This window comes from Ambystoma mexicanum, chromosome 4q, assembly GCF_040938575.1.
Source record: "Ambystoma mexicanum isolate Mex_15411 chromosome 4q, UKY_AmexF1_1, whole genome shotgun sequence".
NCBI lineage: Eukaryota > Metazoa > Chordata > Amphibia > Caudata > Ambystomatidae > Ambystoma > Ambystoma mexicanum.
The window spans coordinates 193,560,048-193,586,216 of record NC_090928.1 but is presented as its reverse complement, the minus strand read 5'-3'; the positions used below and the strand labels follow the sequence as shown (position 1 = coordinate 193,586,216).

Genomic DNA, 26,169 nt, shown 5'->3' with positions numbered 1-26,169 from the left:
CTAATAATTTCCTTACAGGGCATTGTATGTGCCTTCATATTTCTGGATTTGTTGCCTACATACAGGTGTGTTTACAGCATATTGCCTGCATGAAGACATGGTGTATGTGTTCAGCGCCTTTCCCTATGTGTTTGTGTGTGTGTGTTAGTGTTGTGTGCCTATCCAAAGAAATAATTTGGTGTCCGGATGTTTGTATTTGCCAGTTCTCTACGGGCTCGTGTTTTTTTGCCATATTGTGCACCCGCAAAAAAAATATTTTTAAAATACAGAAGTTTATAAATAAAAAAGCCAGAATCAATTTCACCAGTTCCACCAAAGGTGTGCAAAATATCTCACAAATCCAAGCAACATATTTAAGGTATTCGTCCCGTAATCATGTTTTGGTGTTGAAGGAAAACCCCATGCAAAAAATACATTTCTAAACTCTTTCTTTCTGAACCTGCACACATGCATTCAGTTTCACCAAACTTGATGGGTATGTTTGGACTTGGCCAGACATTTTGCCACATTTTGTGTACTTTCATCAATTAGTTTAAAGGTGAGAGACAACCATTGCCCTATAGAAGGACCCTAGCTATGGTGTTTACCTGGGGCACCAACATCTACTCTCTCTAATACTCATGTGGCTTTTGAAGGAGTCCTGTGCCTTGAGTCACACGTGTGGCAGTGCTGAAGCTGCATTCAAGCCAAAGCGCATCTCTTAACCCCAGATCCTTTGTGTGAAAAAAGAGCAGCTTTACAATCTGGTTATACACTTTAAACGGTATCAAAATGTAGGTACCGATCTATCATTCGTATTTCCAGATGTGGAGCCCTGGCAGTGGTAAATGTAAGCTTTGCTACAAGGTTGATGGATGGTGGGTGTATGGTTGCTTTAGAAACCATAACTGGCAATTTATTTAGGTTTTGTGGTTTTCCCCAGTAACCATACCATTCCTTTAGCAAAGTGTTTAAGGATGTTTTCTTTGTCAGGAAACCACCACAACCACCCTCTAAACATTTGGCCACTAAAAGTCAAAATGTTTAGTGTCTTCTTTACAATAGCCACTAGACATGGACTGCAGCCATGAACTGTGGCCAACTGGCAAGGGCTGGGCTGCATCCAATGGGCTCACTGGGCATGGCATGTGAGTCTAGTAGCAGCTATCTCTGACTCTGCGATTTACATATAACGATGGTATCAAATTTGGCTTTCAGCCCGTTAGTATACAGTACATCAAAAATAAATATTATTGCGCGAAAAAAGCAGTCCAAACGTGTCATATTTTACTTACTGTGGCCTAGATCTACAATTACAAGTTTTGGCTGTACAAACGTGCGCACCTGTCCTTGAGGGATTTCATCCTTCTTGTCTCGGTCCATCATGGGTATTGGCGATATGCCGAGCCTTTTCATTTCATCCCCCTTTAAAAGGACAGATACAGAGGTCAGCTCTACACAGTTGCCATACAACAATGTTAATTCAATGTCATCTTAAACAATGTTGGGACTTTTACAAACAGCGTGAAAGAGGGCTAGCCAATACTTACCACTTCTACTAACCACTGGTAAGCCGTGACATACTGTCTCAAGTACAAACTTTGAGATTACGTAACCTACGGTAACAATAGCATCACACTCTGCAGTCTGTAAGAACTGTACATATGTCGTCCTTCCTGCATCAAGGAAGTATAAAAAAAAAACATAAGGTAAGGGATAACATCTGTGGGGTGTAATCCAAGGCTTCAAACCAACGGAACTGAAGGGCCCACTGGAAAAAATATGACTTGCCAGCCTTCATTAAAGAACCTTCACGCTGAAAATGGGCCTATTTAGGCAGACTATGGGTGTCTTTCTGTAGTTGAAATCCAGAGAAAGCTAAAACAACAATGTAATTCAAGTGCAGATTGGAAAAGCACATCACATTGCTGGCTGAGGAATAAATGCAGCATTTTCACTGAAACTGCCGTCCATCAAAACGTGGTGCACTGACAATTTAGACTCACTTTTCAGCAGAAAAAAGAACATCAGATAATTAAAAGTGCATTTTATTAATGACTGAAAGAAATACCCCAGTACTTTCAGCTGCCATCTGTAAAAACAAACTAAAATACAATGCTGTGTGACAAAAAAGAATAAATCCATTGATGTAAAAGCAAAGCGAACCCTGATCAGTAGAATGCACAGTATATCAAAGAATTACGGCTGAAGTTCGAAAAAGCAACTGCGGGGACAACTGCCAAAAGGACTGGCTCTGCCGGGATGCCCACACGAAGCGCCCTACCAATCCAGTATGGGTTTATGCACACGAGAGCTCTTCTCACCCTGAGGAGATGACGCTGCCCCTACAGGGCCGCTGGGCCTGACCAGCAAATCGGCAGTGTCCTCCTGAGAAGAGAGAGGGAGAAGCCTGCCCTGTGAGCGACGGGGACGGAATGAGACTCATGCGAGGCGGCAGAGGAAACGTCTGTCTACGATGGGAACCCAAGTGAGATTGGCCGGGAGCGGTCAATGTGGCTCTTGACGCACTGACGCAGAGACAGCTCTACAGTTGGGCCCAGCCTGCAAACTTCTACCGGTGTCCACTGCACGCACCCGCCTGCCACGTCCTAGGACACCAGAGCTGCATAACAGTGTACAAGTGAAACGACCCGTGCAGAGGAGGTGAGGCGGTACGGGTGCTGTGCGGACCCGGTAAGTGAACCCTTTGTGTGCTTGCACTCTCAGTGCCACAGTGGCTCTGAGATAGACATTGATGTAGGTGGAAAGCAGTGATTGTGCCCTTCCACACTGAAAATCCCCACTGGCGAGCAGTGACCCAAACGATGCACTGTCATGGGCTCATGTTTTTGGCACGAAAGATGCAACTTTTGACAACATGCCAGCAAAAACACAACAGCCTGAATACAGGGGGCATTTTATACAGGGGGTGCCTATTGGAGCAATAGCCATGGTCAAGACCAGATAGAAACCACAAGCAGTGCCACTTAACAGAAGGGACGGAATTTGCAGGGGAGTGGGAACAAATTTCCACAGGCACTGCCAGGCCCTGATACCCTGCCCCCTGTGGTGCCCAAACGCAATACCAGGTGACGAGGGGACACTGGCACAAGGAGATAGGGGAGGGTAGGGCTGAAAATTCCATGAAAAGAATGCTGAAATACCTCAAGCGACCCGAACAGAATACTCATGCACCTCCAGCAACACAAATAGTAGACGTCAACCACTCAATCCATAACACTGTGGATGCAGGAAAGGGAATCCCATGGCAGATTGAACCGCACTCCCTCCCAGCACACAGAGGACTATAGCAGGCTGAGCATAGTAAATCTGAACTTTGATGTGGATCACACCGAAGTAAAGGGGAAAAGAGTGTAAACTGAGGGCTGAGTAAAGTGAACCTCCCATCGAGACACGAGGTGGTAAAATTGGCACTGAAACCCTGAAACACAGCGGTGGTGGCCTGGCCAGTGGTCGCTTCAGGTCAACAAGCAATAAAGAAAAGACAGAATATAGAAGCTAATCAGATCACCCCTCACAGTACCGCGCAGTAGGCAATAACTTGATCCTTAGTGGTAGTAACTACGCACAAACTGTCTAGTTGTGGCAGAGCCAGAGAAGAGATCTCGTGGACTTGAACCAGAGGAGAACCACCACACGTATCGACAGCTAATCTGTGATACAGCAAAAGTCACACACCTCGCTTCAAAGGAGTGGCAGCGCCTAACATGGGCAAAGATAAAACCAAGAAGCGACCTACCCAGAGTAGAATCGATCAATACACAACGCCAGTCACACAAGCCCGGGAGGAACGGGAATGCACTATGGCCGAAATGGAGAGCACAATATCACTAAAAGACGTTATGTCCGCCATTGCGGACTCAAGGGCCTCAATGGAACAATAAATGGACGGCATCAGTATGGACGTTTCACTCCTACGTCACGACTTGCACAAACTAACATTGCGCACTGGCGAGGAAGAACAGGGCATATCTGGGACCAAAGATGGGCTGCGGGAACTACGACAACAATTAACTGGTGTGCAATAACGGCTGAAAACGATGGAAGAAAGAGTGGATGAGGGCGAAGGTGGATCGTGGCGCAACAACGTCCAAATTCTAGGCTTGCCAGAAAATACTGAAGGACCAAACATGGAACTGTTCTTGGAACAATGGATCGCCGACATGTTTGAACCAAACTCGTTCTCCAAGTTCTTTTCAATAGAGAGAGCCCACCGCATGCCAGCTGGACGTCCAATACCTGGTGCCCCACTGCGTACTGTGATCACGAAACTCCTGAACTACAGGGATCGGGACGCACTACTCCAACGAGCACGTGCTAAATGCACATTGACCTACAATGGATCCAAAATTGCCTTCTTTCCAGACTATACCAGAGAAGTGCAAAAGGGTAGACAATCGTTTGATCAGCTTAAGAGACAACGGCAGACACTGAAAGTGAAATATGGCCTGCTATTCCCGGCCCAACTAAAAATGTACCACAAGGGCACCACTGTCCACTTTACAGACCCTAAGGAAGCCTGGAGGTGGGCAGAACAGCATATTGAGGGGGACTTGAGAACTGCACGGAGCAACAGGAGTAGAAACCCCCGAGCCCGACCAGAACGAGAACCACTGCCATTACACCCACCACCACATGACCAAGACGCACCCCTTCGCAGGGAAGAGGAGTGACAGCTAAATGGGCAGAGGAATACACATTAAGAGCTCCGCAGACTGGAAAAGAGGCAGCAAATGAGACAAGCCCAAAATACATAATTAAAATACCCAAGAATAGACTACATTAGCGCAGTCGCCGGTGAAGTATCAGACCCCCCCCACCCACCGCAGTGAATTCCAACCCGGACCTTAAAGTTTAAGTGTAATCTGGAATTTATTGGGGATAAAAATTGTTGCAGGGTTTGTTTGCCTGACGGCTGGCTGTTTTTTGCTCGGCTGTCAGATAATGTTCGGCCGACCGATGCTTCTAGTTGGGTGGAGTATGGGGAGGGGAGTGGAGGTTTCTTTATTATTGTTCTTGTTGTTGTTATACACGGATCCAAAAAATCGACACACTAATGTTTCACGGAAATCACAACACAATATGGAATGGCTGAATCACTGCTACCCCACGAGACCTTGCACTAGAGTCCTGAGTACATAACGCACCCAAAATGAACTCACTTGAATACAAAACCAGAACATTTAAACTATTGACTTGGAATGTCAATGGATTGGGCAGTAATATCAAAAGAAGGCTGGTCACACAACTACTGAATAGACATTCCCCGAACGTAGTATTTCTCACCGAAACACACCTGGCAGGTACAACCTGTAACCTGTTCAAACGCACTATCGCACAGCGATTCACGGCAGTTTTATGATGGGCTCAAAAGGAGTGCTCTTATTAATACACAAAAGGCTCCCCCTTAATCTCTCGGTTGTAATCCAAGACACAGGAGGTATATTTGTATACACTACAGGAACACTCTGGAACCAAACTATAGCTATGCTAGCAATCTATGCGTCGCCTGTACTACTGTCGGCATTAATACAGGAGATCACACCCATATTTACCAATGATACGTCCGACACCCTAATCCTAGAAGGGGACTTTAAGTCATGGATGTAGAGCTAGACCGCACGCACCCAAGAGGACGAAATCCGAACACAAGTACCAAACTTGCTGCTTTTACAACTGCACTGGGACTGAGGGATATCTGGCGGGACTTGCACCCCAATGCAAGGGAATATTCATACCCCTCTGGTGTCCACGCCTCCCTCTCGAGATTAGACTACTTCTTCCTCCCGGCAACAAACATACACAGGGCAATCACTGTGACCCTGCTCCCAAGGGGTATCTAAGATCATTCCCTTTTGGTAATGGAACTGGTGACGGCGAGACCACTTTCCCCCACCATCTTGGCGCCTCAATAGCTATTATCTAGGTTTCCCGGACCTTATAGAACAGATACAAGCTGCCACTAAGAGCTATTTCGAATTAAACGCCGGATCAGTGAATGATCCTTGCGTAAAGTGGGAAGCGTACAAAGCAGTACTACGAGGAGAGATCCTCTCCTGGACCACTGCCCACGAGAGGAAGCACCAAAAATCATTGGCAGAGGTGGAGGCCAAAGTCAAACAAGCGGAGGAGGCCCACCTAGCCCTCGACTTACCTGACACACATCGAGCATTAATGTTAGCACAAAAAAGCCTACAGAACATAGCCCTAGATTGTGCCAAACAAGCACACAGAGCAATGCGCGCCAGAATATATGAAACACGCGATAAAGCGGGCAAAATGCTAGCATAGCTAGAACGCAGAGAGGAAGGGCACAGTCAGGTCAGAGTTATCAAACCTGATAACATGGATCCACTGGTAACGGATAGAGCCATAGCAGAGGGATTTGCAGCCTACTATACTGACCTGTACAAATTACTGCACACCCCCATTAATGTCTCAATACTAGATGAAATCTCCCTCCCCTCCCTAAATGACTAGCAAAAAACTCTGCTTGAAAAGGATATCACAGATGAACTAATATTGGCCATGTCGCAGCTACAATCAGGGAAAACACTGGGTCCGAATGGTTTTCCAATAGAGATCTTGAAGAAAATAGGAGCGAGTGAAGTGGCCCCGCACCTCCTACACATGTATACTCACTTGAGGGAGTGAAGCCATCTCCCTGCAGATTTAAGAAAGGCCACCATAATCGTAATACCCAAGAAAGATAAACCCCCAGACAAGTGTGGCTCATATAGACCAATCTTCCTCATAAATAATGAATACAAAATTTTGGCCAAGTTACTAGCGAATAGAATGCAAGTAGTCACTGATACACGCGTACCAATTCGGCTTTATTGCTAACTGACTGATGCACGCCCATAAGACTATTATGATACTGTTAATAACGATGCAATGTGACGACTGTTTGGTAATCTTGGATCCATGCCTTGGTTGTGAGCTGTTGTAGTTCGATTCCTTCGGGGTCCAAAGTTGTATTATGTAATGTCTAATTATAAAACCAGTAAAATGTGTTAAAAAAAAAAGAAATTGCACAGCACTACATATGCACATTGATCTTGTTCATTGACCAGTGTTGATTATTTCTGTAAGTGAAATTGGGATAAAGTAAAGTATTGTGATTTATGTTTTTCCCAACGAACTTGTGTGATTTGTGTAACAAAAAGTTTAATTGTGAGCCACAAAAAGGGTGGCATGTGTAGTTTAGTGCAATCCTCATTCTCTATCATTCAAATAAATACAAATATATTTCCCGTACACCGGCCTGGTTCTTGGCTCATTGTTAGCTCAGGGGGAGGGATACAAGGGGTATGAGATGAAGTGGAAATAGGGCTGAATAAAGAACTGACATTAAAAAGTTTGTTGGGTGACACCTTGATTGGGGAGGGAAGGAACTGTCACATATACTGGAGAGTAGGCAGGGGCAAGATGGGTTAGAGCCTGGCAGACTAGGCACACCTTGCAGGCATCCACCACTTTCCCACCCTCTCACAATCAGGTACACATTACAGTTGGCCCCGGCCCCCTTGGGGGAATCTGATTGGTTCATCCACTTCCTGTATAACCAAGATGGCTCCTGGCAGTCTTTCTGTGAATCCAGTAGCACGCTCTAGCCTCTGGGCGTGGTTGGCTATATAAGCCACGCCCAAAGGCAGACCCGTGCTTCGTGTTGCATCTGTAGATTCTCTGCACGCACGTTCTTGAACTAATCATCTGGGAGAAAAGGAAACACAAGAAAGACAATACCTGTAAGCGCTTGCGCTTAGACGCGATTCCTGGCTCCTTCTTGCAAGCACGCATGCAATCTGCAGCACCACTTACCTGATTTTCTTGGGAACTTCTGAGCAGCATTCTGAGTTCTCGCACACGTCCTCTCTCAGCGAACTCTTCAGAAAGAAACCTGTGGAGAGAGGGAATAAGTATTAGATTAGCATCTGCAACTTCTATTAGCATCTGCAACTTTCTCGCGCGCAGAACTCGCTGTGATTTAAGAATACGCAGCGATCACGCAGAATATCCAGAAGACTTCCCTTCAGATACTCACCTTTTCACGAGCGGAGAACAGCACCAAACCAGTGAAGCAACTGGAATCTGAATTTACCTGCTACATCTCCGCTGGGTGAAGAAACACAGTGAGTGGCAGAACAGAGACTTACCAGACCCTGGGTCAGGAGAAGTACTGCTCCGTGGGTTCCAGATACACAGTGCCCCTGCCTAGTTCAAGATGGAGAGTTTGCCTAATTAATCCCTAAAGTGAGCCATACTCCTACATTGCACCATCACAGTACACACAAGGGGAGGAGGGAGAAAAAGGGTTCTGGGTCTAAATCCAGGTAGACTAAGCATCTTACCTCTCTATTTGGCAGGTACCTGCAGTATAACGCTACTAATCCCGGGAAAGCAGAGAAGGGGTCCAGAAGGCTTCATCGCTCCCACAGAGACCCAGGTGAGTGTGACAGAACACGAAGCCATTCTGAAACACTCTGCCTGAGTGATGGAGACTTCTGAGGTTGACTAGTTGCCACTGTTATGGGAGTTGTGGGCTGAAGTGCATGCGGCCCGCTCAGAGACCACCTCATTGAGGCGTGAGCTAGTGGTAAATAGAGACAAGACCGAGAAATTGGCTAGGCAGTTACTGCAGACTCAGGCTGGTTTGTCCCCTCTTCCGGGTGGGGTTCCCCAAGGGGCGAGCCCAACACCTTCTTTGGCGACGCCTGTACAAGTAGTCATCCTGGGGAATGTACCCTTGGCCCCCCCCAGAGAAGTTCACAGGAGATCCAAGAAGGTTCGGAACCTTCATGAATCGGTGTCACCTACACTTTTTGTGCAAGCCCGGACTCTTCCCTACAGATCAGTCGCGGGTAGCTTTTGTGCTCTCATATTTGGGGGGTCATGCAGTGGATTGGTTGGTCCCGTTGGTCAGTAGAGACGACCACTTACTACGGAACTATGCTCGGTTCCAACGCGAGTTGGAGAAGCTCTTTGCCACTGCACACAGAGTCAAGCACCTGATGAGGAATTACTGTCCCTTCGGCAGGGCAACCAGGAATTTATAGCTTATGCTGCCACTTTCAACCGCCTGATCGCTGAATCGAACTGGCCAGATGAAAAACACATCACGTTGTTTACCGGGGTTTATGAGGAGAATAAAAAGATGTCCTTGCCCAAGTAGTTAATCCTCCGGACGACTGTGCTGAGTATATAGATTTAGCTATGCAGCTAGACCATCGCCTACAAAACCGCAAGGACGTCTGGGTCCGTACGGAAAGTCGGACAATTTACGTGCGACCTAAGGAAAACTCCAACCGGCAACATGCGGAATTACATTCCGAACCCATGCAATTGCGGGTTCTCCACAGTCCTCTTACTAAGGCAGAACGTGAATGAAGATGCCAAGAACATCTGTTTGTATTGAGGCCAATCAGGTCACTCTCTTTGAAATTGTCCTGCAAAGGCTCCACGAAAGACGGTAGGAACTATGGACAGTACCAAAGGAGAAGATGAGACGGGAAATGCAGATGCCCGGCAGATTTAGAGGTTGGTTTGTCAAGCACAAGCAAGATTCACTTGACCTCCCATTTTGCAATTTTCTGTGGTTTTAGTATACCAGCAACAACCAAACAAAATGCATGCACTTGAGGCATTTGTGGACAGCGGTGCTGTCGGGAATTACATGGACTTAGAGACTGCGGGCAGGATAGGGTTGCCAAACTGCACGAAGAGGAACATTGAGAATGTAACCGGAGTGGACAGAACCCAATTGCTTTCAGGTCCAGTAACCCAGTGCACTGCCGATATCACATTTATCTGTCAAGACGGCTAAAGGGAAAGCATCTTATTTGATCTCATCTTTGCTCACCAGTTCCAGGTCATACTTGGCGTACCCTGGTTGGAACTGCACAATCCACTTATAGATTGGCGCGCATGAACACTAACCTTCCCCAGGGACTGCAGCCACTGTTACAGTCAGGACCGGGAATCGGAATATCCATTACCAGCATCCCTCAGGGTAATATCGGGTTTGGGTATGATCGGGACATTACCTACAGAGTATCAAGAATTCCAGGATGTTTTTGCCAAAGAGCAAGTCAACACCTTGCCTCCTCACAGGGTTTATGATTGCCAAATTGACCTGATACCTGGAGCGCAGATACCCTGTAGTCGAATTTACGCCTTGATCGAAAAAGAGAATGCTCATTTAAAGACTTATTTAGACCAATATGTGGCAAACAGTTTTATCAGACCATCTAAGTCCCCCGCAGCCTCACCGCTTTTCTTCGTACCGAGGAAAGAAGGTGACCTACGAACATGCATCGACTACCGGGCCTTGAACCAAGTAAGGCTAAAGAACAGATACCCGTTACCACTGATTCCAGTATAACTCGACCAGGTGCGACGAGCCAAGATCTTCACGAAATTGGATCCCCGCAGCGCCTACCATTTGGTATGCGTCAAAGAGGGTGATGAATGGAAGACCGCTTTCCGGACCAGGTACGGTCTATTTGAATACCAGGTGATGCCCTTTGGGCTTTGCAACGCTCCAGCAGCATTTCAACACTTCATGAACGATGTACTCCGGGAACTGCTGGACGTCTGCGTGGTCGTATACATCGACGACATATTTATATATTCGGCTAATATACAAGAACATGTGTCGCATGTACGAGCAGTGCATCAGAAACTAAGAGAAATCCACCTATATGCCAAACTCGAGAAGTGCTTGTTTAATTTTTTTTTTTAAACTTTATTTTTTGGAGTTTACATACACAAACACATTTGCACCAACCGGGTGCAGTCATAACAAACACGACAGACAATCTTCTCTGCTCCAATTCCCCCCACCCCTGACACCAATCTTAAAAGTTATTGTTTATTTGTCCCCGTCATCTTAATCCACCGCGCGCAGCTCTTCTAGTAAGTTCTTGTCCATACTCTGAGTTTACATAGACTGAGTTTGTGAGTCTGAGATATCAGCGCTGTTTAGCAGGTATGCCATGTATGGACCCCAGATGTTGGGGGTCGTGCATGCAGTGGTAGTGTCCGTATACATTCTGTGTCCATATCTTGACAATACAGAATGTCTTTTTTCAAGGCTGCCAGCTTGGGGACTGGGCCGTGACCCCATGCCATAGCAATCCTCCTACGCGCCAACACCAGGAGAAGGGCTGCAAGTTTCCTTGACGCAGGCTGCAGATATTTGGTCAAGCCTAAGAGGGCTACCATCCGGAATGGGGACAGCTCATCTCCTAGTATGTCAGCAATTGTTTGTAGGACTGGAGTCCAGAATTGGGATAACTCGGGGCAGTTCCAAGCGAGGTGGAAGAAATCTGCGGCTGTGGCGCCACATCATTCGCATTGTGCCGATAGTTCTGGATGATGTCTGTGTTTTTTGGCGGGGGTATAGTAGGTTTGGTGCATGAAATTAAAATGGATTTGCTTGAAACGGATGTTTATAGCAACTTTCTGAGTTTGACGAAGGATGTAAGCCCAGTCCTCTTCAGGTATTGTAGCTTGGATGGCTGTTTCCCATTTTAGTTTCACTCGGGAGTTAGAGGTTACTGTGTCTGCTAATAAGGACTTATATATCATTGACACTAGTCTCCCTTCACCTTTCGCCTGAATTACATTATGTAAGAGGTCCCATGTCGCTTGCTGTTTGGGAAATGATGGGAACAAGGACTGCAGGGTGTAATGTAGCCTAAAGTAGAGGAACGTGTTGAGTGAAGTAGTGCCTCCTCTCTCTTTGGCCATCTGCGGGGTTATAAAAGTGCCCTCGGGGAAAAGGTCGCCAAGGGATTGGAGGTTAACTTTGTCCAGCCATAAAAGAAATACTTTCTCAGCTATCAGGGGTTGCCTGGAATAAATTTGATTGGCAGTAGGGGGGACAACCTTATGTGTACATCGTATTTCCGTGCGATCCTCTTCCAGATGACTTAAGTGGATAGGACACTGTTCAATGTATTGTATGGTACTGGAATGGGGCTAATAATGACAGCTCTCAGCAGGTTGGGGGATGCGAGGGCTCGTTCAACCTGTACGTGCGGGCGGATGAGGTGTGTTGCATACCAGTGACTTAGAAATTGTGCCTGGGCTGCCTAGTAGTATCTCTCTATATCTGGGAGTGCAAGGCCGCTGCGTGATGTTGATAGTATTAATGTTGCGTGGGCTACCCTTGCTGGTTTCCCCACCCATAGGAGTTCCAGAATGAGGCTTATGACTTTTTGGAAGAAGGACCTAGGTAGGAGTAGTGGTATATTTGTGAATAGGTAAAGGAGTTTGGGGAAAATAACCATTTTGGTCACTGAGTCTCTGCCCCAAAGAGTTAGTGGGAGCGACTTCCACCTGTGAACGCGTTCCTGGAGAGAATTTAGCGTTGTCTCATAGTTATCTTTATATGTGTCGTTGTAAGGGACATGGAAATACCCAGGTACCAGACCTGTGAGCTTTCCCACTTAAAGCCGTAGTCGTCTGCGAACTTAGTGGTACTCGGTGTCAGGGGGAATATTACTGATTTCGAGTGATTGGTTTTGAGGCCAGAGATATGACTAAACTTAATCACTTCCTGCATTATTGGGTTGAGGTTAGTCTGGGGGTCGTTGACAAATAAAATGACATCGTCAGCATATAAGAAGACCACTAGTTTATGGGGTTCCAACGTAAGACTTCTGTGCAATTGGTGGGATCTCAATCTTGAGGTTAGGGGATTCCATTATTAAGGCAAAAATGAGGGCTGATAGGGGACAGCCCTGTCTGGTCACGCGTTCTAATCTGATGCCAGGGGATTTTGTGTCGCCAAGGGTAATATAGGATCACAGGTCATTGTAAAGCAGTGAAACCAGTTTAATAAAGAAGTTCCCAAGTCCCATTTGTTTGAGCGTTGCGAAAAGGTACGGCCATTCAACTGAGTCGAAGGCCTTTTCAGCGTCAAGTAGGACAGCTATTGCTTGCTGTGTTGGATCAAGTGCTTCTATGATGCTGAATAGCCTCTGATGCCGGAGGTTGTGCTGCGCCCAGGAATAAAACCAGCCTGGACGCCTAGCACCAGTGCTGGCATGAGAGGGAGTAGACGTGACGCTAGAATTTTGGCCAGAATCTTGTCAAGATTGATCAAGGAAATCGGTCTATAGGATGCGCAGTCTTCTGGGGGGTTTACCCGCTTTGTGTAGTAGTATCACATTGGCTTCGCGAAGTGTGGGTGGGAGAATCCCCTGATCTATGGCTTCTTCATAGACTTGGGGTAGTAATGGGGCTATGGCGGTTGCATAGGCTTTATAAAATTCTCCTGTGAGACCATCGGGGCCTGGTGCTTTGGTGTTCGGGAGATACTGGATTGCTTCTAGAATTTATTCTTGTGATATGGGTGCATTTACAGGTTCATGAAGTTCATTGGTTACCAAATACAGTTTGGTGCCGTTGAGGAAATGTTTCAGTGTCTTGGGACGTGTGGTGCCTTTGGAGCTATATAGGTCTTGATAGAAGTTACAGAACACGTCAACTCTTCTGTGTAGACTAGAGTTCCTTGTGTATCTCTAACGCGTTCCACGCGGGCAGGTTTTTTGTCGATCGTTATTAAGCGGGCCAGTAACGCCCCAGGTTTCTGGCCCTCACCGTGTTGACGGATCTGATGTCTGCACCCTAGGAACTTCAGCTTGCGCTCGCCTGTTACTTTAAACTTTAGCAGTTCTTCTTTTAGGTCAGCTTGGGTCTGTGGTTCGTTAGAGGTAATGCACATGTTTGAGCTTTTCCAGACGTTGTTCACTGTTTTCCAGTTCACGTCGTATCAGTTTTAAGACACCGTTCTCTTTTGCCATGCACACTCCAAGAATGTAGTACTTTAGTGTTTCCCATATGGTGCCAGCAGAGCTGACGGAGTCTTGATTTAACTCCAGGAAAGTTGTAATTTCCTGTTGTAGCTCTGCTGCGAACACGGAGTCTGATAGTGCTCCTGACTTGAATCTCCAGTTGAGCCCTGGAGCTTTAGCGCTGGATAGAGTGAACTCAAGCGTTATTATTGAATGATCCGAGAAGGATCGTGGGAGAATTTGACCAGGCCCCCAACAGAATGGGCTACAAGCTGATGCCAAGATATAATCTATGCGAGAGCTGGTGTTGTGGACGGCTGAGTGGAACGTGTATTCTCTTGCGTCTTGGTTGGAGCGTCTCCACGTGTCAAAAAGATTGAATGTATAGCAGATCTCCTTGACCTGAAGACTCGCTTTAGAGGGCTTGCCAGCTGTGTTGTGTGATTTATCGGCCTTGGGGTTCAATGGTGTGTTAAGATCCACTCCCCAGAAGATCGTCTCTGAATTGATCACTCCCAGCTGTGACATGACCCAGTTGAAATTGTTTAGTCCGTCTGTATTGGGGTCGTATGAGTTCACTAGGGCTATTTCTTTCCACGCAAGGATCCCTCTCACCACCAAGGCTCTTCCCTCTGTCTTTTTTCGATTCGATCAAACTGAAATTGGCTCTCTTGTCAATTAAGATTGAACCCCTCTTTCATAGGATGAGTATGATGAAAAGTACCTATGGCAACCCCATGACCGGGCCCAATATTGTTCCGAGCTTGATAGGAGATGGGTCTCTTGTAGCATGGCCACGCTAATTTTGTGTCTCTTGAGGTACTGGAGGATCCTCCTGGTTTTAGCTGGTTGATTGCCACCATGAATATTCCAGGTGGCTATTTTAAACAGTTCTACAGGAGGATGGGTGGATGGTTGGTGACGGACTTGTCGCAATCAGCGGATTTCAGCGGAGACAGGGCATGCGTGAGGATCTGTTGGATCTTATCGTTGTCATGATGGGGGTCTGTGGCGTGAACGTGACGGAGCGTAGGTGGGCAGTCAATAGTGTCTTCATGTTACTGTTGTCCCTCCCTTGCATGGGCAACCCCCAACTGGCCCAGGGTGAACCTTCCCTTTTAAACAAAACAGTGAACATTGCTGCGCTCGGGTCGCTAGTAGCCTTCCAAGAGGGGAGCTGGCTCCCTTGATTTATAGAATAATAATTCTGTGGTGAATGTTTTTAAGTGGTGGTGGTGGCCTGGTGCCCCCTCCATATGCTGCTTGCGCGTTTGTTTAGGGCGGGTCTCTTCTCATCCAGTCTCTGCGCTGTGGCCTTGCATTGTTAGAGGCGGGTCTGCAGCAGGTACGGCCTAGGTAATCATTGGCTTCCTCAGGTGTATTGAAAAATTAAGCTTTACCTTCATGCTGGATGCAGAGTTTCGCAGGGAAGAGCATTGAGTACAGTATTTGATTGTCCTGTAGTCGGCGTTTGACGGCTGTGTATGACCTCCTTTGCGCCTGGCCCGCTGGGGAGAAGTCTGCAAAGAATTGAATGTGGTCTCCCTCATATTGGAGGTCTCATTTTTCTCTGGCCGCCTTGAGTATCAAGTCGCAGTCTTTTTAATTTAAATTTAGGAGCTTTGCTATAATCCGGCATGGATTTGCTCCTGGAATTGGTCTAGTATTGGGAACCCTTTGCGCTCTTTCGATGACAAACAACTGGGAGAGGGTCCCAGCTCCAAACAGTTCCACGCAAATCTTTTCAACATGCTCTTCCATTTTGATCCAAAGCTGTTGCTCTCTGAGCCCAACAATTCTAATATTATTTCTGCGAGAGCGCCCTTCTAAATCTTCATTTTTGGCGCACACTGCTTTCATTTGAGACTCCAACGAGGATAACCTGGAGGTCAAGGATGTTACACCATCGTCTAGGGCTGACACGCGCTGTTCAACTGCATCTAGCCTGTCTGCATGTTTGTCCAGACGATGTTGGAGTTGATCGACCTTCGAGGACAGTGTGTCTAGTTTGCTACCCAGGCCACCAATTCCAGCTTTTATGTCTAGTAGGATTTCTCTAATGTCAAAGTTCTGCGAATCCTCCTCCGCCTGGAAAACTTCTTGTATTGGCGACAGTGGTCTGCTGTTGGAGTTAGTCGATTTAGTGGAAGAGCTAGCTTCGAAATTTAGTTTCCTTTACGATTTGTCGGCCTTCCCCATGGTCAGCTCTGAGGAGGCTGCTGCTTGCAAGCGGTTGTCGACTAAGTATAGTGCTGAAGGTGGTGGCCTGTTGTGGACACCAGCTTATTGCAGTTTGCACCAGCGTTGTAGGCGAGTTGTGAGGACTGGTCTCTGGGTGCAGCGTGTTCTGGTTAATCTGTACCTGCGATAGGCCTGGAGATTGCACAGGACTTCTGCCCCTGGACGGCGCGAAGTTGGGGCTCTTGGGGCAGTTGATTCCATAAATGCGCGCCTTCAGAGTGTGGCCGTCTGGGTATTTGGGGCGAGTCGCAACTCTGTTGGCTGGCTGTGTCAGCTAATATTACTTATATGGGCTTGCACTGATTTTGCTGGGGTGTAAGTTGTAGCTCCCAAGCAGGGGCGGGATCCACCTTCAGTTCTTGGAGGGTCTGGTGTGCCTGAGAGTATGGCTCTCTGCACTTGCACGGACTGTTATCCTGTGACCCCGTTTGGAGAGAAGAATGCTCAGGTGAATCCACGCCGGCCTTGCCTGTTTGTAGTTATTGCCTGCGGGCAAGGACCACCCCCGCGGCGCATGTGAGGATTGAGCCTGTTGTGAGGCAGTTGTGCTGTTTAGCCCTGCCGCCTGTCTGCACCTCGGTAGTCTCTGAGGCAGGGGAGCGGCTACGTGGCTTGTTGAGCACGGTTAGCCATGCGCCTCGGTCGGGAACCGATGAAGAGGGCGGTCCACTCCTGCCGTATAGTTGTGTCATGAAAGGGCCCAGAAAATTTCAGCCAAAATACATCGGCCCGTTTACCATCGAAAAGGCAATCAATCCGGGAGCCATGAAACTAACCTTAACATCCAACATGCGAATTCACCCAGTATTTCACGTCTCGTTATTAAAACCTGTACACCCTGGCACTCAAGTGCAAATTCCTCAGGCGCCAATTGTGGTCCAAGATAAAGAACCCGAATACAAAGTAAAAATGTATCCTGGACTCTAAAATGATAAAGAAGACCCTGTACTATTTAATTGACTGGAAAGGGTATGGACCCCAAGATAGGTCATGGGAACCTAGTGAAAACATGCATGCCCCTCGATTACTACGCAAATTCCACTGAGATAACCCTACCAAACCAGGGGCAGGAAGTATAGCACTAGGAGGGGCCTTGAGGGGGAAGACTGTCACATATACTGGAGAGCAGGCAGGGGCAAGATGGGTTAGAGCCTGGCAGACTAGACACACCTTGTAGACATTCAGCACTCCTTTTCCACCCTCTCACAATCAGGTACACATTACAGTTGGCCTTGGCCCCATGGGTGAATCTGATTGGTTCAGCCACTTCCTGTACATCCAAGATGGCTCCTGGCAGTCTTTCTGTGAATCCAGTAGCACGTTATAGCCTCTGGGAGTGGTTGGCTATATAAGCCACGCCCAAAGGCAGACCCATGCTTCGTGTTGCGTAGTTTCAAGCAACACGCTCACCCCGATCCTCACCTACCTTGGCTTCCACTCCAGATTCTCTGCACAGACGTTCCTGAACTCAGCATCTGGGAGAAAAGGAAACACAAGAAAGACAATACGTGTAAGCGCTCGCGCTTAGACCCGATTCCTGGCTCCTTCTTGCAAGCGCACATGCAATCTACAGCACCACTTACCCAATCTTCTTGGGAACTTCTGAGCAGCATTCTGAGTTCTTGCGTAGGTCCTCTCTTAGCGAACTCTTCCGAAAGAAACCTGTGGAGAGAGGGAATAAGGATTAGATTAGCATCTGCAACTTCTTTCTTGCGCGCAGAACTCGCTGGGATTTAGGAATACGCAGCGATCATGTGGAATAGCCAGAAGACTTCTCTTCAGATACTCACCTTTTCACAAGCTGAGAACAGCACCAAACCAGTGAAGCAACTGGAATCCAAACTTACCTGCACAGCACCAGATCCAGTGAAGCAACTGGAGTCTGAACTTACCTGCTACATCTCCGCTGGGTGAAGAAACACAGTGAGTGGCAGAAGAGGGACTTACCAGAACCTGGGTCAAGAGAAGTACTGATCCGTGGGTTCCAGATACACAGCGCCGCTGCCTAGTTCAGGATGGAGAGTTTGCCTAATGAACCTCCAAGGTGAGCCATACGCCTACAATTCACCATCACAGTAAACACAAGGGGAGTAGGGAGAAAGAGGGTTCTGGGTCCAAATCCAGGTAGACTAAGCATCTTACCTCTCTATTTGGCAGGTACCTGCAGTACAATGCTACTAATCCCGGGAAAGCAGGGAAGGGGTCCAGAAGGCTTCATCACTCCCGCAGAGACCCAGGTGAGTGTGACAGGAACTCCTTGGGTTGAAGGTGTCCTCTCAATAAACCATTACACCTCAGCAAGTAGAAGTGTCAGGATATTTAGTGTGATGAAACCTTCTGTAGTGTCATGGTCCTGTGGTATGGATATAAGGTAAGCACAAAAGACACAAAGAAACCCAGAGAGGGTTCATAGTTCTAAGACATGTGATGGACTTTAAAGTGGTAAATAAAAAGATATAGCTGTGATTAGTGGGATTCTACAAAAACATTTGAGATTCCTGTGTCCGTCTCATCTCTGAATTCAGGAAATGTGGGACACTGGGTGCAGGTGGAAAATCACCCGCTACATCATGCCATCCAAGGAGTAGCTTCACAATGGTTCCCCCTGAACCTTCCACCCTCCTAAGGCCTCTCCCCGATTCTAGTCCTGTAAAGCCAGGCCACCCAAACGCCCCCAATCCACACTTCTGGGTCATTGGGGGCATTTGTTTCGATAAGGAGGGAGATTTGGGCCAGAAAAGTCTTAACTCCCAGGTGTTTTAACTAGGTCTGTGTGACGGTATCCCCATGCTGGTGTATTTTTACACTGTGGGACACACTACTTTCTTATTGCCCACACGGGAATGGGAAATATGATTTTTCTGGCCCAAATCACCATCCTTATACAAACGAATCTGTATACCAGAGGACTACAACCCTTCTTATAATGCCACTGCTATTGATCCTTTGACTCTAGACACTCTTCAAGTCTCTCGGCAAAGGCTGGCCCTCATGGATCGCACCTGAACCTCTGCCGTTGACTATTTCTTTCCCATCCATCGTAGGCTGATTTTCAGGCAGACTTCTTTATAGCCCCCTCACCAAAGGTGATCTCAAGATTTAACCATTTCATAGATTCAATTCTATGGGTCTGGGAGCCTATTCCAGGCTCTGATCGTCCTAGTCTTTCGCATCTGGATCAACTCTCAAGGCCATCCGCTGGTCTCGGGTGTTCTAAGAGAGCTTCCTGGTTAGAGGTCCATGGTTCTAGACACAATGGTCACGTTTGTTTTCTTTGGTGGTGTTCATGGAACAGCCACTTTAACAGAGTTTGGCTCCCGCTTAGCTGGTTCTCCCATTCATGGCTCGGTCCTTTGCTTTGATGGCAAGTTGTCTTGATTCTACATGATTGGTTCCATCACACCACAGCCGTATGTTGGTTCCAGCTGGCCTCATTCTATTATGCGTTTTCTGGGTAAGGTTTGGGCCCTACCAGTTGTTGGTCCAAGGTCGGTGAAGCTTTCAACTGTCTCAATCCTGACACTGAGAGCGCTGACCAACTAGAGCCTCCACTGACTTGGCCTTCCTCCTCCGGACTTCCCCTCTCAACCTTTGCTTAGCCAATGCTAGGCCGTCTTTCAGGACCTCCCTGTTCATCACGTTCTCTTACCCACCTCCTGCTGATAGCACTTTCTCCTTATCCACAGCCACATCTCTCTAGCTGTCTTCCCTCCTTCTGAACCCCTGCCCCTTCGCAACGGTCTCCCTTTGCCTAGCTGTCCCTTCCTCTCGGTGGTGCTCTCTCCCTATCCAGCCAGCCAGCCAGCCAGCCAGCCATCCATCCATCCATCCATCCATCCTCCCTTCCAATGGCCCCCCCATCACCATTCTCCTGCCCAGAGGTTCCCCTTTCTTCCTCCTGATGGATCCGGCTCTCCATCCGTCCTCCCAATGGTTCACGCTCTCCCTCTTTTCATCCGTCCCCATGATGATTCTAGCTCTCCATCTTCCCAATGATTCTCGCTCTCCATCCATCCTACTGATGGTTCACTCATTCTATCCTTTTCTTACTCCATGTCCCTCCTTCACATTCCTCCCCTGCTCTTTGCTAGTTCCTTCACTCTGCCTCGCTCTCTCCAAACTCCCACTCTAATCTGGCAGTTGAGTACCGTGCACAACTGGAGTAAATGTTAGAGTGGATGCCGCAAAAAAGGCTAAAGTCTAGAGGGCGTGCTGAGAAATAGATGACAGACCCAGTGGGCCCCGAGCTAGGGTATGTATAATGATAAGCTCTGAGAACAGGACACTCGAGAACGCAGCTCCAGCACCGGTTGACATCATTCAGCCAAACTCTCAGCAGAATGAAGCAACTTTTGAGAGTTACCAATTGGCTCTGAAACAAAAGTCTCTGCCGCTATATTGGACTAGACTACCAATCATTGTGGCTTCTTGATTTGATCATAGACCCCTCTTCTCCTAGCATGTGTCTACTGTTGATTTAAAAGGGGCAAATTTAACTATATGTGCAACCTACACTCCCTAGATCTGGTCATGGGTCTTTGCCAACCTTCTTTGAATACCAGGCTAGCCCTCTGGCTGATAACCCATGTCCATCTGTAATGATGTAGTTTGTGTTCAGCACGTTGTGGTAGAATCATAAAAGAACACATTGAGATGTCTGACCCTTTTTAGAAATATTAACTCTTTGGTTTTCTTCTGGGAGATTGGCAATACAGAGATGAGGTTTTGGGACCGACCGAGCTCGGCCAGTGGACTGGCCTTTAGATATTCACTTCCGGGTGTGTCCTGTGCACCTACTCCTTGGCCTGTGGTACAGGGTGCGATTTAGCGGGAAATCCTGGAAAGCTCCTTACAATTGTGTGTGGGTTGGCCACTCCCAACCACAGGCTGTCCCCCATCCCAAAAGCTGTTTGCAAACAGCAGCAGGGGGTATACAGTGATTTAAATGAATCCAAAACAACGAATAATTCCATAACGAATCCAAAACAACGAATAATTCCATAACGAAAAATAACGAATTTTTGGGTAAAAATATATACGGGGTGGGAGTTAAGGGGTTAAAACGGGTGGGAAGTGGTTTGGGGGGTCTTCAAACATAGGGAAACAGGGAGTGTGGGGGTGTCGACAGTTACTCAATTTTGATGAGCTACCCATTCACCTGCAATCTATGCACTAAACTGCACTGAACTACAAAAGGGATTGAATAAACACCCAGTGTAACTTATCTGGTAAATGTAGAGAACTGTGTTTAATCATCTTTATTGATAGGCCTGCAGTAACATTGCTGGGGGGGTTGGCAAAGGGAACCACACTTTTGGGTCACCCGCTATAATGGCACCCTCACCTTTATTAATTGGTGCAGAATACTTTTGGGGGGCACCGTGCCTCGTTGCAGGGCATGCTCCTCGGTTATTCTCACACCGGATCATGCAAATTGAGTACTTCTGACAGAGGGGGGTGGGTCTCTGCTCCAGGAGGCATGCCTTGCAGGCACTTGCAATGCCCGGCTGCTGGTCTTGCCCTTGGCAACATGCCAACAGGGTCTGGCTTCGAGACGAGCCTTGCAGGCAATGGGAAGAGGGTTTCTGCCCCCCCGTTTAACATGGCCAAAAGGCCATGCCATGGTGGCAAAAGGTCAAGACCACAGATGAGGCACGATGCCCATGCATGGTGCATGGCCGTGTGGCATGACCTGTATGGCACTGCAGGAAGGTGCACTGAACTGTGGCATCTGCCCAGGTGCAGTGCTTGCAGGGCAATCCGGAAAAAAGCTGGGTTTTACCAGGTAAAAGCTTAGCCCTAGACAACTCAAGAAAATTGCTGAAAAAAAGTTGGTTACGGGAACTTCGAAGTTTCCATTACAAATAGACAGCAACTTTTTATAAAAACCTGACATTCCCAGTAACCTTCTATTGAAATGACGGCAGGTCTATGATAACAAATAACTAGCGTGGCCTCCAGGAACTTATCAGGACACCACACGTTATGCCCCAGATAAAGTCACACATGACAGGTTTTTGCAAACATCTGGTAGTATTGGATGTTGGTGGACTTCTTGCGCTAGAATACAGTTTATCTGTTGAGTTATTGCCACGTGCGTCCAAAAGGTGGAAATGCAATATCCCAAAATCTCCTCAAAGGGACACTTTGAAAAGGATACGTGTAAACACCTCGGCCGTACTTCACATTGATTTGAGATCTGCATTTTGCAAAACTTTAATAATGCAACGAATGTGTGGAATACAAAAAATCAAATATGCATGCATTAATACACATTAATGACACATTAAATATGCATGCATTAATACACATTACCCAAAACCCCAACAAGATAAAAAGGAAATTGGAAGAGTGCGACTGGATTCAGACTAACTACATGATGGCCTCTAAAAACAAAGTGACAGCGCACCTGCCACCAGCACCAATGAAAATCAATCAACTCCGACTCGATGTGAAAACATGTCCTAGTACGTCACTAAGAAACACTTCTCTGCGGATCCGCTTGAATAGTCTCCCGAGGAACGAAGTTCGAGCTCTACGAGTCTCTTCACCCAACAGCAAGTGCAGATTCTGCAAGAACGCAGAAAAGAAGGAAACAATCCGACACCTGCTATTATCTTGCGGAACTAACATCCACGGAACCCGTCTGTTGAAAGACCTTTGAACCTGGAATGAAGAGGACTGGTGGGGAACATCTTACTAATGGCAGCTGCATACATGCCAACATTCTGTGACCAAAAATCTGTAGGAATCTTAAAGGTTCAAAAATAGTAATTAGCATAATGATGACATCACAGGAAATGATGTCACATCAATTTGACCCAATGAAATGATAGGACATGACATCACAGGAAATGTGACGTGAACTTTGACCCTGTGACCTCACAGAAAATGACCTCAAGTGACATGGCTTTGAAGAGCTCACAGGAAACGACTGCCTGGTGTGGCCTATCCAGATCCTCTGACCCAACATTAGAAAAAAATGTACCAAATAAGTGAGCTGTGCACACAGTGACCAGCTTCTTCCTCATTAACACAGGTTTTCCCCTTCAAACATACCCATAACAATGATGTATACATTCTCCATTCATTTGAGATTTTTAGAAGTTAATGAAACCTGGTTAACATTTTATTAGATTAGGATGTGTACTACTTCTTTAGGAATAAAACATTTTAATAGTTTTTCTTAAAAAGAACAACATCTCTGTTAAGTAAAAACAAGCAAAATAAATAGTGATAATATTCTCACTCAGTAGCTAAATTCAATAACTTTATAAACAACAAACTGTACCATGGGTTCAATGAGATTATCTTTTGCAGAGGCCTAACAAAGCCGACATTTTTAACAAAAGATGAGTAGAAGTGGTGTTAGAAAACCTAACTTTATAGTTAAATAAATAAGCATCAGAGAATTAGGCACAAATTAAGATAAAACAACATATAATACTTATTGTGTATTAGAGCAGAGCACATACTGACCGTACAAAGTGGAAATTGTAAACATGTTGAAACCTGTTTGTTCTAGCATATTTACTACACTATTTACTTTCTTATAATGTGTGACATATTGCTTCTCCTTTTGGGACCCTTTTCTTGAATGTCTCTCTAACAATTAGACGGATGGTCCTGAACTTGTGCTTGCTGTGGGGCCACTGCTCTCCCTCCTAGCCAATAATGTTTGGTATGTAGACGATTTTGCTTTCTTGATTAACTTGTCAGATGGTTTCCACTTGTGAGGGTCAGTATTGCTAAACACATTGACCTTTGCTGATAAAATGCCACAGAGTGTATTCCTAATACCTGTATGGGCTGCATACACACTGTCAGAAGCATGGCCTTCTTGACTCCGTCCCAGCTGACTCCTCACATCAGTTGTCACTTTCCGTACCATATTAAACAGAGTTTCACAGAATGCATTGCTGTGAGGTATTAACAGAATGTACTTTGACAGAACACACAGCACCTTGAAGCGAAGAGAGTTATCTACAGGATCCCTCAATTTGGAAAGATCTTCCCAGAACTGATCAATTCTTGTAATTCCATCTTGCCAGGTTGGCAGAAGTGTAGTAGACTGATAGTCTAAGAATTCTCGAGAAAGTTGCTGCATATCTTCTTCAGGAACAACATCAGGGAAAACGTTACACAACTCCTCAATACTTGTAAATGACCAGGTCATCCGCATGTTTGGAGACAAAAATGTGGCATTCCTTACCACTGGATCATAGAGGGGAAACTTAGTTTTGATGTATGTTAGCACCTTAATATAAAATTCTCTTACTTGTTTCCTAAATGCTCCAACTGTAGGTGTCCCCTCGATATCAGAATGCCTTATCGCCTGTCGTGCCCCATAGCCAATGAACAAATCAGAATCACTTCGATGATTGCGCGGGTCATTAAAAGCAACCTCTAAAATGTCATCCTTATGCTGCTCAATGATCTCTGGCTTTACCAGGCATGACAGAATTGACTCATATAGTTTGATCTGTGACTGGTGCAGCACATGTATCATAGGAGCCTCTGTCTGGAGTAGGACATTAAACTTATCAAAATTGGGCATGATAGCATGGAGAAACAGAACATAGCACTTCAGTATAGGTTCTTTGAAAACTTTCACTAGTCGTCGTTCTCTGTCTCCACCTTTTAGATTTTTTTGCCGTTTTCTTGCTGGCTCCTCACTTGGCTCATCATCCTCCTAGTTTGTAAGAAAGTAAGATTTCAAACCATCCCACAATTCTAGAGCTCTTTCAAGACATTTACTGAGGCTCAGCCATCTTGTACTTACATGTTTGAGCACCTTACGAATTTCCTGATCACAAAAAAGTAGGGATTCCCGCAATTTAGATTTTCCTTTTGCACTTTTTTCAAAGTGGTAAAATAAGTCAGTAGCAAATTCTTCTGGATTGAAGCGAATGAGAGCCTTCGCTCCATTTTTTGCAGCTAGATGAGAAAGGTGGCATGGGCACCCCATCATATACATAGCTGCCCTATCTTTTTTCAGATGCCCAAGAACTCCCTTGCCTTTCCCAGTCATAACAGAAGCATTGTCACAAGACAATGAGGCACACTGTGCAAGACTAAGATTTTTCTCTTCCAATGATCTTTTTACAGCAATGTAAATATTTTCACCTGTTGCTTCATTAACAGCTGGCATGTCCAGAAAAGAATGTACAACTAGGCCAGATGTTTGGTCTTCATGACTTATAACCACTGGAAAAAACTTATCCTCCTCATCTGAACTTCCATCGGTTGCAAGAGAATACCACTTTTTATTGACAGCAAGGAACACCTTTAAATCCTGCATGGCATCAGCAGCAATTGCATTGATGATATGGCTTCCTTTGGTTCGGCCACATGAGTATGACTGAGCAAATTTGCTGTCTGGAAACATGACAGCAGCCATCTTGGAAAATTCATCATTTACACTAATTGGCAAATTACGCTTGACAATTAGCCCTTGAAAAAAAACTTCTGCTTTTATGACTTTGTGAGAGAGTTGTGATGATGTTTGCATAGAAGCTATTATACTACTTGTTCCACTAACTGCAGAGGCACGTGACTTGTGTTTTGAAGTGGCAATATGTTTCTTCAAATCTGCCATGCCACCGTGTTTTATGGAGAAATCACACCTACATATTGTGCAGAGAGCCTCCTTTGTGCCCAGTCTTGAAGGCTTTAGAAATGGATATGTCTCTTCGCATGATGTCTTGTATACATTGTCCCACGGAGCTGGCTTTGACATGGTCAATAATAATTTCTGAACTATCTTGCCTGGTTTCTTCCTCTGTCACAATCTGCTTTCATGCAGGGCTCCTGAGTCCAGTTCTGAGGGATATAACAGCTACAATAATACTTTATAATAATGGGTACCAAGACAAAGGATGTCAAGAGGTGCAACATCATGAAAGCTTCTATTAGGGTGCAAAATAAAGTGCAAGACAGAAGATTTTACATTTACTTCTCACAAGTTAGCGAGACAGCGAAACCATGAAAGAACCTACTGTGCCTTAAACTGGAAGAAACCCACCGGCTAAAGAGATGTGGTGAGCAACAGCGGGAAAGTAGAGACATCGCACACTGACAATTTATCACTGGGCCCGCCCTGTGAAAGGTCCATTAGAGTCTA

At 46.2% G+C, this 26,169-nt stretch overlaps 1 protein-coding gene across 3 annotated transcripts in view; it reads right to left on the bottom strand.

Annotated features, from left to right (window-relative positions):
- Positions 1 to 26,169, bottom strand: part of PDE10A (phosphodiesterase 10A) — a 1,126,451-nt gene that overhangs the window by 70,913 nt on the left and 1,029,369 nt on the right. For all 3 annotated transcript variants that reach the window (XM_069607718.1, XM_069607719.1, XM_069607720.1), the window contains exon 20: positions 1,324 to 1,404. In XM_069607718.1, coding sequence (XP_069463819.1) covers positions 1,324 to 1,404 — 81 coding nt within the window. The remainder of the gene's footprint in view (positions 1 to 1,323; positions 1,405 to 26,169) is intronic.